Source organism: Gavialis gangeticus, unplaced genomic scaffold (assembly GCF_001723915.1).
Source record: "Gavialis gangeticus isolate Ggan-Ray unplaced genomic scaffold, GavGan_comp1, whole genome shotgun sequence".
Taxonomy (NCBI): Eukaryota; Metazoa; Chordata; order Crocodylia; family Gavialidae; genus Gavialis; species Gavialis gangeticus.
In genome coordinates, this window is record NW_017729031.1 from 59,973,784 (window position 1) to 59,993,263 (window position 19,480).

At 41.1% G+C, this 19,480-nt stretch overlaps 1 protein-coding gene across 1 annotated transcript in view; it reads left to right on the plus strand.

Annotated features, from left to right (window-relative positions):
* The window catches only part of AGPS (alkylglycerone phosphate synthase), a gene marked incomplete at its 5' end in the record, with an annotated part of 110,510 nt that overhangs the window by 80,334 nt on the left and 10,696 nt on the right, over positions 1-19,480 (plus strand). Inside the window, 3 exons of the mRNA XM_019523004.1 lie at positions 2,472-2,561; positions 10,878-10,977; positions 12,720-12,777. Of these exons, the coding sequence (XP_019378549.1) occupies positions 2,472-2,561; positions 10,878-10,977; positions 12,720-12,777 (248 nt within the window). The remainder of the gene's footprint in view (positions 1-2,471; positions 2,562-10,877; positions 10,978-12,719; positions 12,778-19,480) is intronic.

A 19,480-nucleotide genomic window follows, 5' to 3' on the forward strand; every position in this document is an offset into this window, starting at 1 on the left:
GGTTTTGCTAGCTACAAGAATCACACCCTTGTCTGTTCATTCACTCAAAAGATAATTCCCCCTTTCCTTGGAAGAGGCTTGTCTGTCTGGTCAGATACTCTGAGATCATAGTTATCACTGACTATAACTGTATTATAACAAAAATATTTTTATTATGAAAGCTCGATCAGAAATAAGAAATTAGTATCCATGTGTTGAAAGAGACAGACAACAGAAAAGAAAAATAGTCTGATTTTACCCTGCATCTTAAACCCGAGAATGCAGCTTCACTCAGCTGACTAGTTGAGGACCTAAAGTAGATTGTATTAAATATGGTCTAAGGGGACTGTGGATTATTATCCCAATACTGGCTTAGGTTTTGTAACCTTCTTGTCCCTATGGGTTTATTGTTTGTTTGTCTCTCCCAGAATTGCTCCTCACCCTCCTTACCTCCCTCCCTCTGTCCCTTTCCCTGTCTCTTGTATTCAAATCACTATTCACTTGATCTACTTCAGTGGTTCCCAACCTTTTTTATGCTGCGGACCAGCACGGGAGTGGGACAGGGTGCACAGAGCTGGTTGCCTTTTTCCCAGGGCTGCCCCACCATAACCCTACACGTGACTGTCAGCGGCAGGAGCTGCTCGCCCAGGCGGACAGACAGGGGTCCAAGCAGTGTGCTTGTGCCACGACCTGGCAGCGAGCCCTTCAGCCTGGTGGTTGGGAACTTCTGATCTACTTCCCTGTCCTTTCACAGCATCTTGTGAAGTGCTCATGAAAGCTTATGCTCATCTCTGATTTAGTTAGTCTGAGATGCAAATTTATCCTACCTTCTGTCTAACATAGTATTTGGTCATCATTAGCCCTACCCCATTTGATTCAGAGGAATAGGTTTTTTTACATCTGATCTCAGACTGATCTAACATGTTTTGCTAATCAGTATTCAGAAAAATGCTTGCTAGCTCTGTATTTCCAGTTTGGCCTATGGAACCTGTAAATTCTCTCAAAGAATCTACCAATGACAGACTAGATTGTGGGTAGACAATATCATAGTAAAATGTCATTTGGCTTTATACACACCACTTCCTTTGAAAACCAGATGTTTCTTTTTTAAGTATGTGAGGTCTTCATCATACAGGAGGGAGAGTTTTGTTTTATTTGTGTGTCTCCCCCTTCCCTTGGCATGGGTCTGCATTTAAACTTCTAGGGAATTTTTACACATGCAAGCGCCGCAGCACCAGATGCTTTGAAAAGCACCCAGCGCTGCAACACTTACAGTTGTATAAGTGGTGAAATGAATGCCAGCACTGAGAAAATGGTGGTGGCGCGCTTTCAAACTAAAGCACATTGGAGGTGCTTTAGTTCAAAAGCATACTGCTGCCATTTTCTGCAGTGCAGCACAGTTTGCCTCAGCTTGCATGTAGAGCGGATTCAATTAATCAATTAAATGGATCTCTGGTGCATCGTGGGACAGAAAAGTGCCCCTAACTTCTCATTTTAAATGAAAATATGGTTAAATAGCATTCCATTAGTTCTGTGTGGGAGAACTACTAATTGAAGAATTGGTCTTAAATTGATAAAAGTATTTAGACTTGTTTTTCACATTTTGATGCAACTGTTTCAGTCATAAATAAAATAAAATATTTAAAATTGTTTTTATGGTATATAAAATATCTGAGAGTCATTTTAATCAGAGCCTATCTGGCAAACTAATGCACACCTTTACCAGTAGGAGGATTTTTTTCTACCTTTTCCTGCCAGCATAACCAAAGGTGCAGACTGCAGAATACATATGCCTTTGGAGTCTTGTTATACTTGTCACTATGAATTAGATTTTATAAACTACTGTGCCAAATACTTGAGGCTAAAATGGTGCACAAAAGAAAATGCTCACCAAATGCATACAGAAGTAAACACTATTAGATAGCTATACGTTCTCTTTTGCAAATCTCTTATGCCCCCTGGAAAAAATGCAATAGAATTTCAAAAGTACAACATAAAAATTAAATTTGCCGTCCAATATATGTCTGGAAAGAGTAATAACACTGCTTATAGAGATTGGATTGGCATTATTTTTATTATACTTCTTAAAGCAAGACAAAAATATAAACTGGTTATAAAAGTTTGTTGTTTTATTCTAGTCTTCTAAGAGAATTGGCAAGTTTTTCTGCAAGCTTTAAACTAGAGCCAGGGATTAGCAACCTGTGGTCTGTGGGCAAAACTGGTCACAGTACTGGGGCTTCAGCAGTCAAGTGGTGGGAGTTTTCTTGTGCCATGCTGCAGCTGGGCAACACAGAAGTGGCATGAGGAAGGAGCTATGATGACTAAATCCTAGCACTGGGCCACCTCAGACCTGAGCTGGGCCATTCCAGCTCACCACTGGGAAACATTGCTGACCACTGAACTAGAGGAACAAATTTAGCTTTAAAATATTTCTAGTTGCATTAGAAGACCTTTCTTATTTTTGTTTTCTGAAATTGTATTTTCTGTTACAGGGTTCTAGACCTCTGCAGGAATGTAAAGGAAAGAATAGTAAGAGAATGCAAAGAAAGAGGCGTCCAGTTTGCACCTCTTTCCACCTGCAGGTAAGGCACTTTAGTTCAAGCTTTCATAGTTTAAATTTTTCCCTTCAAGCAGCTGAAGTACTTCTTCAGTACAAAAGAACAGTTAACTTGCTAGCTTACCCTCATGGGGCGGTATAAAGTTCAGCCACTAGTGATGTGGACCTTTCTAGCTAACTGCAAGTGTGAGCAGCAGTAGAGACAATGAAAAGTAATCATTTCAAGAGACTATAGTGGTACTGGATTAGACCTGATATTTATTTTCCATGTACTTAACAGGAAGCCAAGTATTAAAAGACTGATTTTTCTTTTTAAAGCTTCTTACCTCTCTAAAAGTCAGACCATTGATTTGACATGGAGACTGAATCAAAAGCAGGTGAACATTTTTAAAAGAGTACTAGAACTTAAAGTGAACTTAAATAGTATCTGTCAGAAAACAAACTTAAATTAACTATATTGTTCACAGGACATAAATTTCTAAAATATTAACGTTTAGAACTAGGAAATCATGAAAACAGAGGCTCTTAAACCTGTGTAACACTTCTAAGGACAAATATTAACTAAAATTGTTAAACCCTTTGTTTCTCGTCTTTACTTGATATCACTTTTGTTAAAAAAGTAAAAATTATATGCAAGTCTTGTAACTGTTTAAGTATTAACAGGATTTTAAAAACCAGTAATTACAAAAGAATGGATAAAAGGCAAAGAGAATAATCAAGGACAAACTTTATTCTTTATGTTTACTGACAACAGTGGTCACCTCTGTCTCCCCATTTTATAAACCACATAGTTTTTTTGTTTGCTGATGAAATCCTAAAAAGATGCAGAACATGTGGAGTTGTTTCATTGCATCTTGCATGCCAGCTAGTCATATAAGCAGATTCCAACATCACCTACTTTCCAAGTGGGTCAAGGTAATAAATCCCTTTTAGTACAAGGAAATATTTTCGACTAACAAGAAAACAAGAAAAGATCAATTTTGAGAACATTTTTTTGTCACATTTTAAGAGCTTTAGCAATTAACTATCCAACTTCTTTCTATGCCTTTTTCCAAAAAAATTACCTTTTTCTTTACAAGTTCAACAGAGGAGATAGGGATAAGATTTTTCTGGCCTATTTAGCTGGCTAAATTATAGGTATACGTAAAGTGAACACTTGGCAAGCAGTTTTTTGTTATTGGAGAACTAGTAAATGAATTTTCTTGGAACAGGTATCTTACAGTTTAGTCAACTGTTAAACTTTCAGTGTAGCCGTATATAAGCAGATACTACAAATGACCTTTTCTTTATTTTGATTTTTATTTTTGTGTGTGGATGGATAGCTAGGTAGATTGATCGACTGATCGATCGATAGCTGTAGATCTATATATATTTATATATCCTTTGTGGCCTACAAATTACATTCGTACTTCACAGTTAAAGCTCTAATTTAAAAAGTTAAGAAAAAATTCCCTATTTTCCATGTAGCATAGGGTAGACCATGTGTTCATGATGAATTTTTACAATACTGTTTTTACTCTAATATAAAATGACTCCCCCAATAATTCATAGATTCTAGGGTCAGAAGGGACCTCAGTGGGCCATCTAGTCCTATCCCCTGCCCCTGGCAGGCAAGAAAAGGGTCACCAAACCTGGAATCACGTGATCCCAGCCAGGTGCCTGTCCAGTCTCCTCTTGAAGACCTCCAAGGATGGGGCAAGCACCACCTCCCTTGGAAGCCCATTCCAGATTCTGGCAACCCTGTGAAGAACCCTTTTTTCTAATGTCCAGTCTAAACCTACTCTCCAATAGCTTATGGCCATTGTCCCTTGGGGTGCCCTGGTAAACAGATCATCACCTACTTCATGTTGCTCTCCCCTTATGAATTTGTTCGCTGCCACAAGGTTCCCTCTCAACCTTCTCCTGGAGAGGCTGATATGGTTAAGGTCCCTTAGTCTTTCCTTGTAGGGCCTTTCCTGCAGGCCTCCAATCAGATAAGTGGCTCTTCTTTGGACCCTCTCCAGGTTACCCGCATCCTGCTTGAACTGCAGTGTCCAAAACTGGACACAGTACTCCAGCTGCGGCCTGACCAGTGCCACATAGAGAGGGAGAATCGCCTCTCTGGACCTGTTTGTGAAGCACCTACGGATGCACGACAAGGTGCAGTTGCCTCTGCCGACTGCTTCATCACATTGACGACTCATATTCATCCTGGAGTCAACAGTGACTCCAAGATCTCTTTCTGCCTCAGTGGTGCTGAGAAGTTTGCCTCCCAGCCTTATAGGTATGATGGCAGTTTTTTCTCCCTAGATGCAGCACCTTGCACTTGTCTTCATTGAATTGCATCCTGTTGCTCTATGCCCACTTCCCCAGCCTGTCAAGGTCAGCCTGGATATGGTTCCTTCTCTCCAGGGTGTTGGGTTTACCCCGTATTTGTGTGTTGTCCGTGAATTTGGACAGGGTGCTTCCCACCCCCTTGTCCAGATCACTGATGAAGATGTTGAACAGCACTGGCCCCAGAACTGAGCCCTGAGGGACTCCACTGCACACATCTTTCCAGGTTGACACTGACCCATCCACCAGCACCTTCTGAGTGCGACCCCTGAGCCAGTTTGCTACACATTGTACTGTATAATCATCTAAGGCAAATCTCCTCAGCTTATTAATAAGGATGGTATGGGATACCGTGTCAAAGGCCTTCTTGAAGTCCAGATGGATAACATCCACCTCGACTCCTGCATCTAAACATTTGGTGGCCTTGTTGTAAAAAGAAATTAGGATAGTCAGGCAGGACCTGCCTGCTATAAACCCATGTTGGTTACCCCTCCGTGTCACATTAGCCAGAGGGCTCCCACAGATGTGTTCCTTGATAATTTTTTCTATTATTTTCCCTGGAATGGAGGTAAAGCTCGCTGGTCTATAGTTCTTCATATCCTCCTTCCTCTCCTTCTTAAAGATTGGGACTACGTTGGCCCTCTTCCAATTAGATTCTATATATATGGAAAAATTATAAATGTGTTTATAATTTTCTAGGTATAGATCTAATTATTGGAAGTTTGCCTTGAATTTGTCCCTTCCCACCACTACAGCATGGAAAATTAAATCTGGAGGGTTAGGTAGCTCCCTTGCCTTCTGCCCCCCCCCCCCCAGATTCTTTCCCCTGTAGCCCCACTCCCTTACTGTCAGACCCTGTTCTCCCTGAGCACATAGAAGTAAGAAGCAAATTTGAAACACTGACCTAGAAATGAATGTACCTTTAGTAACTTGCATATAAAGAAATTACTTCAGATACCAATAGACTTAATTCATCCAGATTTGATGAAGTTTACCTCTTTGAAACTGCTACAAGTTTTAGCACAAGACTCCATAAATAAACATTTAAGCAGTACATTTGTACGTACTTGCATGTGGCATGTTCTATTCTTAACAGTAGTCCAAAGCCAAAAGGCCCATTATTTACAATATAGTAAATCGGGCTGGGCCCCAGCACAAATAGCAGAATTTCAAGCCATGCTGACCCCAAAGCCCAGCACTGCTGAACCTGGAATTTTCTAAGAAAATGAAACCATGTAGAACAGGGATGGGCAAAATATGGCCTGAAGGCCAAATCTGGCCCGCCAGGCCATTCTGTCTGGCCCATGGGGCCCCCCAATAGTTTAGAAAATTTAATATTTATCTGCTCCTGGCTGCCTGTCAAAGATGACAGAAGCCAGGGGCAGTAGGACCCAGCAGCAAGGCCCCTCCAGCCCCCTTACCTCCCCCCCGCCCCAGCCAGAAGACTGGGACCCTGGGGCTATTCCTGCTTCCCTCTGCCAGAGAGGGAAACTCAAATAAGAGTGGGAGGGAGGCAGGTGAGGACTGCGGGCAATTACCCCAGTCCTCGGGGCTGGGCTGGCTTCTGCTGAGTCCTGCAGTCACAGCCATGCAGCCAGGAACCATGTGGTGCCAGAGCGGCCAGTAGTGGGCAGGGAAGTGGTGAAAGCGGCCATGGGTGGGGGGGAGTGGCAGCGAGCTGGCACACAAAGCGCAGCAACAACTGGATAGGAGGGGATGGGACTTGCACTGGTGGGGCCCAGAGCAGGGTGGCAGGAGCACGGAGTCCAGACTGGCAGGGGCTCCATGGAGCTGGGCTAGGCTGCACCAGCAGGGAAAGGAGGAAGCCAGTTTAGCTCCATAGAGCCCCTGCCAGCCCGGGCCCCGCAGTCCTGCCACCCCACTCTGGGCCACACTGGCACTGGCCCCAGTCCACTGGCGGAAGCCCTACGCTCCTACCCAGCTGTCGCTGCACTTTGCGAGCCAGCTCGCTGCCACTCTCCCCTGCCTGCAGCCACTTTCACCACTTCCCTGCCCATTGCCAGGTGCTCCAGCATCATGTGGTTCCTGGCTGCAGTGTCAGACTGCGGGAGCATGGGACCTGCGCTCGTTCCCTGGGGCCAGGAGCGTGAGGTGTGTGAATGCGTGCACCTGTGCAGTGAGGGAGGGGGAGAGAGACAGAGCAATGAGGGAGGGGCTGTGTGTGTGTGTGTGTGTGTGTGTGTGTGTGTGTGTGTGTGTGTGTGTGCGCGTGTGCACATAGGGCGAGTCCCACACGCACACCACACCATATGCGTACCCGCACCCCCTTGCACACTCCAGCCACCTTCTTCCTCATACCCCATACATCCACACGCACATACCCACATGCTCCTTCTGCCCCCCACACACACCCACACACCAACAGCCCCCCGATAAACCTATACCAACCTCCCCATGCCCTCCACCCCCCCACACACAATATACAAGACTAATTCTTCATTTTAAGCTATTGTGGAATCACCCCTATATACACTACACAAACTCATGTAAATCAGGATAAAAATATTTTTGAAATCAAATTAATGAATGTTGTAGATGTTTGATTTTTAGAATATAATTTGGTATTTTTTTCTGGTTCCAAGATGGCAAAACCCCTTGCTGAAAGGAGTACTCCCAGGAGCAAAGGGAGGTACTTCTGGTGGCGAAATTTAGAGGTTAGGGGATGGGACTTCTGGTCACAAGATGGCAACCAAGGGGTGGGGCACATGTCAAGGGTGGGGCTACCCGTGCAGCCCTTGACAGCTTGCCAGTACTCAGTAAGCAGACCTCCAGCCAAAATAATTGCCTGCACCGATGTAGAAAAAGGAGAATTTGCATTACCCCTGTGCTTTCCACTGTTTCTGATCACTGATGCATTCTTATTAATTTAGTGCATCTCACTTGTAAAAAGTAATAAAAATCAATGATTGTATTACATATTCTGGCAACATGTTAAATAATTTTAACCTGTTCTCAGTGGTAAAAACCCCTGTGTATCTGGTGCTGTACTAACCAACACCAGACATACAGTTTTGTTCCTATTCAGTATATTAAGGCATTTATAGATGACACGGGGGGGGGGGTTAATTCTCCCTAAACTGAAGTGGTGGTTTTTTTTAAATGCCGCTTCAATTTAGGGTGAAGTAAACCCCCATATTGTGTACACCCATGTTGGAGCCCAATCCTTACTTGCCTCTCCAGTGGCAGGGAAGGGAAAGTGAACAGCTGGTTGGCAGAAGAGTCCCTGAGCTACAGGGGAGGGCTGGTGCTTCCTTCCATGGCAGCAGTGGGCCACCATCTCTCCCCAGGCAGCACCTGCCTGCAGGCACCCAGCTCTGGCAGTCCCAGGGGGGCACCGCAGCTGCAGAGGGAAGCACCAGGCCTCCACGCAGCTCAGGCAGGCAGGCTCCAGGAGGGAAAATAAATATATATATCAGGCTCACTGCCTTTTTATTTCTCCTTCTGTGGAGCCTGCCTGCATGGGCTGCTGCTGGGTTGCCTGCACGGACTGCCAGTACAGTTACTGAGCTGCACAGAGCCCGGTGCTTCCCTCCACAACTGTAGGGTAGGAAACTAAAACTTCTTGGAGGTGTTTTACTGTGTAGTGCCCCAAAGTCACTTGCTGTGTCCTAAAGTCATTTAAGGTGCATTACGCCACCGAATATGCTACAGCAGCTGGAATTAACGTGAAATATGCTGTCGAATGTACAAACAGCTATGCCATTAAAGCAGTGCAAAAGGCATTTAACTGGCTTTAAACCTGCTAAAAAGTGTTGTCTACAAACAGCCTTAGAAATTCTTAAACCTTATTTTTTGTTCTACTCAAATCTTCCAGGGTTCCACTGCTGTTAAGCTCTTGTCAGCACTCTTATTCAGTTTTTGACTACTTGTTTAATACTTAATATTCAAGGTGATGTGGAACCTAAAGGAGGCTCCAACACTGTGCATAATTCAATTCTCACTTGTACCCAATCTAACACTGCTAACTATTTCTCTCTACTCAATCTAATCAAGCATTCCTTCAGTCTGCTTTTGTTACTACATTTACCTTCTTCAATGCTATTCTTTATGAATAGTCTTTCTCTACTCGTATACTGTTCAGTGTCTTTTCATTCATACCTCTTATTAATATGCTTCTTTCACAGTTTCTCAACAGTAATCTATCAGAGTAATTTAGTTACATCTTTGTATGACTTGGAGAATGTTCGTTCCCTACCATTACTTTGGAAAATACAGTTTAGATTGTCCTCGTTAGGGCTGAGGCCACAACCGTTTGTCCAATATAACATGTCTACAATTATAGCTTGATTAGTAAGATGCTTGTTTTGGACTAGACTTTTTGTTACACGTTGTGGTTTTTGAGGTATTCTGTGTTTGTCTTGCTTTAGTGTAAGTTACCGAAATTATATGCAACTTAAGCATTTGCTTAGTTTAGGGATGTCAGATCTGGCATTTGGAGCCATATCATCTAGCTTGCTATGACACCGGTGAGTCTTAAACTGGACCCACAGGCCGCTTGTGACATGTGCCAGACTGGCCCTGTGCTCCAGGTGGCTCCCAGCACACAGCTGTTTTGGGGCACTCCCAGCTCCTGCATTGGACCAAACCTGTGCTCTGATCTAGTGCATGGGGCTTATGTGTAGGCCCAATCTGGCCCCCCACTTTTCATCCAAGACAGCTGGGCCCGATGCGTTTGATGTACCTGGCTTAGTTAATAATCCTTTGCTTTGCATTAAAGAGGTCTCTGATCCTTAGGACACTTGTCAAAATGTATCTCTAAAGTATACAGTGGTTGAATACCATGAGTGAAGGGTGCACAGCGTAAACTACATCTCTGCCTTTTTTTTTTTTCTTGACTAATTAAAAAGACTGTGACACTTCACTGATATCTTTGGTTTTATTTGTAGAGAGCATCCATTCTGGGTCTTATTAATGCATCCTTTTTCTGTCTAGCAGTGTGCTATTTTCTGTTTAAATACTAAGGTAACCAGATTCACTTTTACTTGCTATCTGATATTTGCCTGTAATAAAAAAAAAAAGAAACTAAAATGCAGTTAAATGTTTTAGGGGCTAACATCTCTTTGTGAAGAGAAGAAAGTTCATGTGTTCTGGATAGAAATTTTGGGTTAGTAGTAGCACACTTCTAATCACAAAGTAAACAGGTTATGAAAAGCTGTTAAGTCCCATCTGAAACAGTTGTATATTTGCATACTACACTTAATCATTCTTTTTAAAGATGACTTTAAGCTGGATGCCTGTCGTTAGCGTGTTTTTAGGGTTCTTACGGTTTTGTCATGTTCTGTTAGGTTTGCAAAATTTGTGGATGCTATTTTTGAAATTTATATATTAAGTACATGCTATCACCAGTCATTACCTAAAGAACCCTTCTTTTGTTATCTAAGAACTGCTGCAAGTATTGTGAAAATGCTGGAATTAATCTTTAAAGCAGTGATTCTCAGCTGGGGTGCCACAAGACTCTTTGAAGGGTTCCATGAGTTGTGAGGAGATAGATAAGTGCAGGCTTAGGCTTATCCCTACCTGGTTGCTCCCTCACACCCACTTCCCAGCCCCTCTGCCAGAAGGTAAGCACTGTAATAACTAAATTTGTTTTTGAAATGGAGCGCTACTCAATTGACAGAAGTTAGGAAGAGTGTCTTCAGTCTAAAAAGATGGAGAACTGCTGCTTTAAAGTCTTTATTTTTTCCCCTCAATAGAAAATATTGTGGCATGGCATTTAACAGGATTATTGAATGTGTGATTAGGAACAGTGGTTAAAAAACTGCACTGTGGAAACCTTTCTTCCCATTTGTCTCTTCCGTCAGCCATTTGTCGGTAGTAGTTACAGGTCATCCAGTGTCTTTTATGTAATAAAAATGTAAAAATCTCCAGCCAATAAGATGGTTCAGTAATGAATGTGGGAACTAATGAGATCCTGAGTAACTGTAAATTTATGTATTGTGAACTACTGGCTGCTTATTTGATACAACCTTTTACTTTACAGCTACTAACACACTTCTTTTTTTAACAGGGTGACACAAACTTATGATGCAGGAGCATGCGTCTATTTCTATTTTGCCTTTAACTACAGAGGAATCAGTGAGCCTCTTCATGTCTATGAACAAGTTGAGGTAATGGATATATGGATATAGCTTGTTATCTTAGTGCCTTTTATTCATAACATATGTTGACTCTAGTAACAGTATTCTGAGTAGCGAACACAAGAACTCTACAAGCTTGTTCATGCTTAGAACTTTACCAAAATACCCATTTTGCAATATGTTATATTTTGTCACATACAACATGCCCCCGAATGTAATGGTCACCTTGATTTTGAAAGGCAGAATGAAGAAAATATTTCTTCCAGAGTTATGGCTGCATAGAGCAAGAACAGAACCTAATCTTCAGCGCACTCATCCTCACTCTTTTTCTTAACTAAAGGTCAAGTCCTAGCTGCTGCTGAAGACTGGTCTCTGTGGGTGGATCTATGATTTTGAACAGAGTTAGGCTATAAAATAGAAGGGATAAGACCTATCAAACAGCAAAATTGCCCTTAAAAGGGTTAGGTGGATTAGTGGAACATACAGATCATTAAAAAGGAAAGGATTGTTAACACCTGTGGAGTGAACAATGAGTCATTAAGTCAGTTAACTTGTTCAGCTGCTGTACTGTGGAGCAGGAATCCAAGCGGCATGCTTCTATGCCAGGCAGAAACTGAGCTTCCATGCTTAATACATGGAGGCTGATTTTAAGGGAAAAAGTATGTGTCGTATGTGAGAATATATGGTATTAAAGACACTGATTCTAAAATAGCTATTTCTCTTTAATCCCCCATGTGGACACACTTGAAAAGACACTCTCTTGTTCTCAAGTAATGTATTTACTCATCTAAGATGAGGTCACGTTAAATGGGGGGATAGGAAGCTGTTCTGGTTCTGGCCCTGACTTAGGTTTGCAGCTGCAGTGTGCCCCCTCCCCCTCTCGCACCCACCTCTCCCACCCTTGCTGCTTACTCTTGCTCCAAGAGACTCTATCCTTGGTCTAACCTTGGGACCATAGAATGTGCCTACTTTAGTCCCTAGAAGTGGTGGCAGTGTGGCAAGCCCAGCTCTAAGGTCTGGCTGGAGCTGTCATGTCACTGCTGCTGGCCAGGCTGGGAGAAATTGAAGATGACCCTCCAATAATTAATTTCTACAACTGTAAAATTATAATAAATTTAAATTTTCTATGTATAGAGTCTAATTATTGTGGGGCAGCCTTAAATTCAGGGTCATCTTGGATCAGGTATATATAGTAAGCTACATGGGGCTTATGTAGAAATAATTTCTGATGTTGTTTTGAAAAATCCACTTATAGATAAGCCTTAAACCACTTGGCAAAAGGTGTATGCTGCTCAAATGAGGCCAGGCATAATAACTAAAAAGGTTACTTGAGTTAGTGTGTGTAACTTCCTAAAGAAATGAAGAACTGTCAAGAGTAACTCCATTCCCATTTTTGGGAAACTTGATTATTGCTCACTGAATGTTCAGAAAGGTGCCCAAATATCCATAATGAAAGGTAGACAAGAAACAGTTTTTCTGTCCTGTAAACATTTTCAGTATTTTTTAAAAGTTTCCCATTCTCCATCAGGGTGAAACCAAACAATGCAGAAAATACTCTTTTCTGTTGAAACTGTCTCACTGTATGAATAATTATACACTGAAGTAGAGTCTTGAACCTCAGTTTCTTCCACTTGAGGTGACTGCTCTAGCCATGGCGATGTTCTATATTAGTATCAATGCCCTATGTTAATGAAAGTATTTTTATTATAACTTTATTCTATTCTACTATACTATATTGTGTTTACTGAATGTTTTAATCTTCCACAATTTAGACAGCTGCTAGAGAGGAAATTCTTGCCAATGGAGGAAGCTTGTCACATCACCATGGAGGTATTGTTTCTAGCTCTGAATTTTTAAGTAGCTTGTGATGTTAGAAACTTTAAGGATTTTGTGTTGCTTAATGAAACTTGGAAAATTATCTAAGGATGTAGTTTGAAATTACTCCCATAATCCTGCTGACATCTTTGACAGTCCTCTATACCATTGCCAGTTTTCTCAGGTAAATCCAGTTAGGCCTGGCTGATTTGGTGTCAGACCATATTGCTAAAAATTTTGTGTGCCCCTGCAATATGCTTTTGGGCACCTGGTTCCAGAACACTGTATAAAAGTATGACATGCAAATTTGGTTAATCAGTTTATCTTCTTTTAATTAGGCAGACAAAACTCTTGGGGTAAAGGCAGTATCTTTTATTAGCATGGTTACCTCGCGGCGTCAGATGGCAGGCAGTGGGTCAAGAGTGAGGGGCATTGGGTCAGGACTGGCAATCGATGTTTAAAAATGGGTTCTGATACAAAAAAGGTTGAGATATTTTATTAGACAAACTAAAGAGCAAAAAAAATTCTTTCTTTGCAAGCTTTTGGGCCCAACCTTGTTCAGGCAAAGAAGAATTCAAAGATTATAAAAATGTAAGCAGACAAAGGCTTTTTAATTTTAATTTATTTTATTTTATTTCAATTATCTTTATTTTAATTAAGTACTAGAAGTGAGCGTGCTAGAAGAGAGGGACAGGCTACAACTAGATCTGGACAGGTTACAGGGGTGGGCGAATGAGAACAGGATGGGTTTCAATACTGACAAGTGCAAGGTGATGCACCTGGTGAGGAAGAACCAGCAGCATACCTACAGGCTGGGGAACTCCCTTCTCATCAGTGCAGAGGCAGAAAAGGATCTTGGAGTCACTACAGATTCCAAGATGAACATGGGCTGCCAATGTGGGGATGCAGTCAGGAAGGCTTAACCGCACCTTGTCATGCATCCATAGATGCATCATGAGCAGGTCCACGAGGTGATCCTCCCCCTCTGTGTGACATTGGTCAGGCTGCAGCTGGAGTACTGCATCCAGTTCTGGGTGCCGCACTTCAAGAGGAATGTGGATAGCATTGAGAGGATCCAGAGGAGGGCTACTCGCATGATCAGGGGGCAGGAAGGCAGGGCCTACAAGGGGAGGCTGTGGGACCTGAACCTGTTCAGCCTCCACAAGAGAAGGCTGAGAGGGGATCTAGTGGCTGCCTATAAACTTGCCAAGGGAGACCAGTAGGCAGTGGGAGAGTCCCTGTTCCCCCGAGCGCTACCATGAGTAACAAGGAACAATGGCCATAAGTTGACTGAGAGTAGATTCAGGCTAGATATCAGGAGGCACTACTTCACAGTCAGGGCGGCTAGGATCTGGAACCAACTTCTAAGGGAAGTGGTGCTTGCTCCTACTCTGGGAGTCTTCAAAAGGAGGCTAGACAGTCACCTAGCTGGGGTCGTTTGACCCCAGCATCCTTTCCTGCCCATGGCAGGGGATCAGACTTTATGATCTGCTTAGGTCCCTTCCGACCCTACCTACTGTGAAACTATGAAAGAATTGTGTTTTAGGTAAACAAACACCAAAACGAGCTAATAAGATCATGATTCAGTAACAGAATATCTTGAAAAGTAAAGCTAGTACAAAAGCTTTTCCTTCTTGACAAGATGAATGTAGTTGAATCATAAATGCCACTGGCATATTTGTTAATGGTGGTAGAAGATTTTGTGTGTAGAGTAGTTCTGGTTACAGTGTAATAAATATTTTCCTTGGGTATATGTAAGGAAGCGCAGATTTTGTTGTGGGTTGAATTTGTGTTTTTTCTAAAGGCAGCCAGGTCTTAAAAACTGACTAAGGTGCCACCCTGCCCTGCCTTCTGCCTAATATGTTTTTTGTAAAAGACTGGGTTTTTTTTTTTTGGTTTAACAGTACCTTGTTTTCAAGCACGTTCATGATTTCAAAAATTTTGTATGAAAAATCTGGTTGTCTGTCTTTTTTTTTAGTCAGGTTTGGAGTTCCACTTACAGGTGGGGTTGAGTGCCCCCTATTAAAATTGTCCAGTATTTCCCGTTCGAAGTCATCTGTTTTCAGTTACTTATAACTATGCCAGATTTTATCTGTTCAAGCTGAAATTTTCCATGATGAGTGTCTGCCTCGGGCTGAAACTCAGGAAAACGTCTGCCAAGATGGTTCTGCTGCTTCAGAGAACATGGGGAAGGGATTTTTTTTTTTCTTGCTTTTAAGTACCTCCCATGATTTAAAGCTGGAACTCAGAATTTGGGAAGAGAGAGGCCGCTTTGGTCAAGGGATATGCCTTTTTTTGCTATCCCCATGAAAATACACAATCAAGTTACAAGCCTTTGACAAACTGCAGTTCATGCATGCTTAGACTTCAGCTGCTGAAGTCTTCTAAGATTGTCTTCACTTAAGTAAGCTCCAGCCACTCCTAAATCTTACATGTGACCTGCTCATTTGTATATAATTTATTTCTGCCAAGTGATTGCATGCTTCAGCACAGCACTTCAGGACAGGGAGAGATTTTTATTCTAATGACTGCTCCTACCTGCTTTGGGCCAGGGTAGAACAGGTCACAGGAACTGAGAAGAACTGTCCCTCATCTGTTCTCAGGGCATCTACATAACAAGGAGATGGGGACAGTGTTTAAATGCAGAGGGGGAAAGCGCATACCAGGATAAGTCAGGAGGGAAGAGGACTGGGAGCTAGCAAAAGAAATGGATAATAAAAAAGAACCGGCTGAATAAAGGCAGACAAGGTTCTTTGGGTGGTCTTTAATTAGACCAACTTAAATAGTTGTAAAAACTGTTTTTGTTTGAAAAAAAATAGTTGAAAAAAGAGGTTTAAGTTGGTCTAATAAAAGATATCAGATTCACCTAAAGAACCTTGTCTGCTTATGTCCTTAGACCAACATGGCTACAACCTATACTCCTGGCTGAATAAAGACACCCAGACTAAAACTAGTGGGCAGAGGGGAAAAGAGCTGGGATGTGTCTTAGGAAGGAACTGCCTGGACAAAGTGCCTAAAGAGCAACCACGGAGGTGTGAGACTTCCATTGACTCTTCATTCCATTTCAAGAAGGGGAAAGACATATTACATGAGAAGCTGGGCAGTGATGGGTATGAGGAAAGATATTAGAGTTGGGTAATGAGGCTAGAGGCAAGGAGGCTAAACTGAGATGAGCAACTTCAGCTGAAGTTAATGGGAAATGTATGTAGCATTATACAGTACTTATGTTTAAAATATTCTAAAAGATGGAGTCCTAAGTGTGTCAGATTAGATGTTCACAGTTGCCACTGGACATTAGCAGTTTCTTTTGTCTTTAATTTCTCTGTGCTTCAGCTCCATCTATAGAGACACAACCACCCCAATTCAAAGAAGTGCTGTGAACATAAAATGTGAAGCACTCCATACTACAGTGAGTATGATAGAAAGGTCCATGGAGAAATTTTTATAATTCTGTCTTCAGACAGAGCAGAGTTTAGATGATAATGTACTAAGTCATCAGGCTACACACGGAATAATGAGTGTAAACCAAAAAATTAAACAGCTGCTCACTTACGTGGACTGTTCATATTTTACTGGAGAAGGTAGAGATCCTGTGGAAAATATAGTAGATGATTTATATGGTTAAAATAAGCACAGAAGAGAGAAATTAAGATTGTACAGGAAGCCTTTAATTTTTACATTTTCAGATTCTTGAGCACTTGACTCTTTTTTTAACCTCAAGCTCTTTCAGCATCATGCCTTAAGTCATTTTTTTCTCCTTGCCAAACTATGGCAAGGAGAAAAAAAATTAATTCAGTAAACTTTACAAATGAGCCATCTTCATTTTATTAGCTATGTAATTATTGATTTTTCTGTAAATACTTATGTACATTGATTTGAATGTGTATTGTCTCACTCAAAACACTGATTTTTGACACTTTATTATGAATGGGAAAATGAGGGATACTTGATGAGCATACTTTTTTTGAGCTGTTAGTGTCTCTGTGAATGTTTTGAAGCAAAGATCCATCATATATGTATGTAACCTCAAATCTTTCACACACATGAAGTAAATGTCTAGTGTGATAGGTCTCTGCCCTGTATGCATGCTTTAAATTTCAAGGTCTCAGAGGAGAACTCCAGTTTTTAAATTTTTTTAGTTCTTGACTTGTGTATTTAGAATTTGAAATGGTATAATTTTTAAATGTGATCTTTCCTTTCCTTTTCTGGAAATTTGTCCAAGAGACTGCAAGCTGACAGAGAGTAAGGAAAATAAAATGACTTAAGTTTAACTATTAATTCTTGAACCTATATTGGTTCTACATGAAGCCCATAAGATGTAAGTTTGTAAGAGGCAAAGGTGATGTCATATAGGTATTTTTCCTGGTCCTGAAGAGCCACAAAGTTACAGGGATACATCCAGATCTGTTTTCATTTGTGCTCGACTGTCCACTCTTCCAGCAGTCTGATATTGTTGGGAGGTAAACAGTGGAGGTATGGATGGCAGAGCTGTTACAACATGAAAGAACCAAAATGTAAAGGAGGAAAAATCCCCAGTGTTTTTATAGCTGTGGATAAAAGATACTTCAAGCCATTTCATTTGCTTTAATCATAATTGTATGGATTTGCATGGCATCATTACAACCTTTTTCTCTGTGTGGGTATTGTAATTGCATTTCTATGTCCTTATACTTGTGGATCTCTTTAACTGTAACAGTGACTACATTTCTGTGTGTTTTAACTTTTGGGTTTGGCTAAATTACAGCATCCCTATAACTTTTTTTTTTTTACTCCTAATTTACTGATTAATAGTCTCAACTTCAATTAATTTTGAAGCGTTGTTTTATTTTCATGGGTTGTGTAAGTGTAAAATATGCATGCTATAATTTTTTGAGGTCCATAGTTCATGTTGAAAATGAATCTTGTGGTATTGTTTTTATTTACTGACCTTCAGGTCTTGTGGAGACATTCTCAGCACTGCTTTTGAGTTCTTGTGTGGGGAAAGGGAGAATATTGATGCAATTTCTCTTAGTGTTTGTCCTGTAATTGTGATTAATAACAGTTGCTTTCACTATCTGGAAACAGACAGGCTGGTTTGTCTGCCTACAATCATGCTGTGATGAATGGAGCTATTTTAACTCTGGTTTTGTGTATCAAAGAAAACAGATGTAGTCTGGGACTTGAGGCTATAGGAAATATCAAGCCTGCTTAACTCAATCTTATCATACTTGTAAGGGAAGAACTGGTCAGTTTATGCAGCAAAGTTTGCAATAGAAATCTATATAATTATAAAACTATAATTTGTACATTTACGGGTATGCTGATTTGTAAAAGGGCCCAAGCTATTGAGGTCACCAGATGAATTGAAAACTAATAAAACCTTAGTAAATGCTTAAAAGTAATGTTACAAATAATTTGAGTTTAAATGGATGCTAAGACCCTTCTTCCCCAATTAGTATATAATTAAACCATTTAAAATTCAGCTCTTGAAATGTTATTGAAAATGTGCCTAGCTACAGTGGAAGAAATGCCTTCATTTGATGCATAAAACTTTTGTAGAAACAAAACTGACAGTTCAGACGGCAAGTGTTGCAGTGAGTTGTCATTGCAAAAGGTGCCTTTTTTTTTTTATTGCATACTCCGGAATCTAGCCTGCAGTATTGAACAGGAAGAGTCATTCCCAAGAGAGAGGAAACATACAAGTAACATCTAAACACTGGCCTTCTTCTAACATTGATATACCTACTGTAAAATATGACACCAGTATTAAAATCACAGATTTTTTTCTTCATTCTGTCATCTACATTTCATCCCAGAGGCTTGCTTTAGTGTTTGCCATCTTTTCTAAATGCTGTAAAACTTAACAGGGCTCTTTTTTTCCTTTTTGGAATAGAAAACAGTGTCTGATATGATGAATTGATTCTGTTTGTAATTTAAAATCAGTTTTCAGTGGTATATGGCTACTAAGAGAACTTTTTCGTGACCACTGAATTCTACTGCTAAAGTTTATATCCATTTTAGTAACCAACAATAAACTTGCAAAAAAATAATTTTGAACTTCATACTTTAATTTTAAAATGACATGTTTACTAGTAACATTTGGGTTTAAACATCTGGAGATGTCAGAAGTGACTTTGTTATTACAGTTGCGTGCATCTGGTTCATAAATCTAGCAGGAATTTTAGTCTAAGCTGGTGTTGCTACAAAATTGCAGTCTAAGTTATCACTGTTTAGGTCATTTTGCTGTGTGGGAAGGTTAGGCATCCTCATAGATTTCATAGAAAAGTAAAGCTGAAAGGGACCTGAAGAGATTACTTCCAGCTGGGGATTGAGCCTGACCTTGGTGGTGTTAGCACCCTGCTCTAACCAACTGAACTAAAGAGCCACTAATATCCTCTAAAGCAGCAGGGATTGGCCACCGCAAGGAGAACGTAGTTGGACTTTTGATGGACCCAGTGCCTTAATTCAGATACCTGTTGTTTACTGGAAAATTTCATAGACATTAGGGCTGGAAGGGACCTAGGAAGATCGAGTCCAGCCCCCCACCCAAAGGGCAGGCAGTCAGCTGGGGTCATAGGATCCCAGCAAAATAAGCATCCAATTTGCTCTTGAAGGTGTTCAGTGTAGGTGCTTGAATCGCCTCCAATGGCAGGCTGTTCCAGACCTTGGGGGCTCGGACAGTAAAGAAATTCTTCCTTATGTCCAGTCTGAAACGGTCTTGTAGTAGTTTATGACTGTT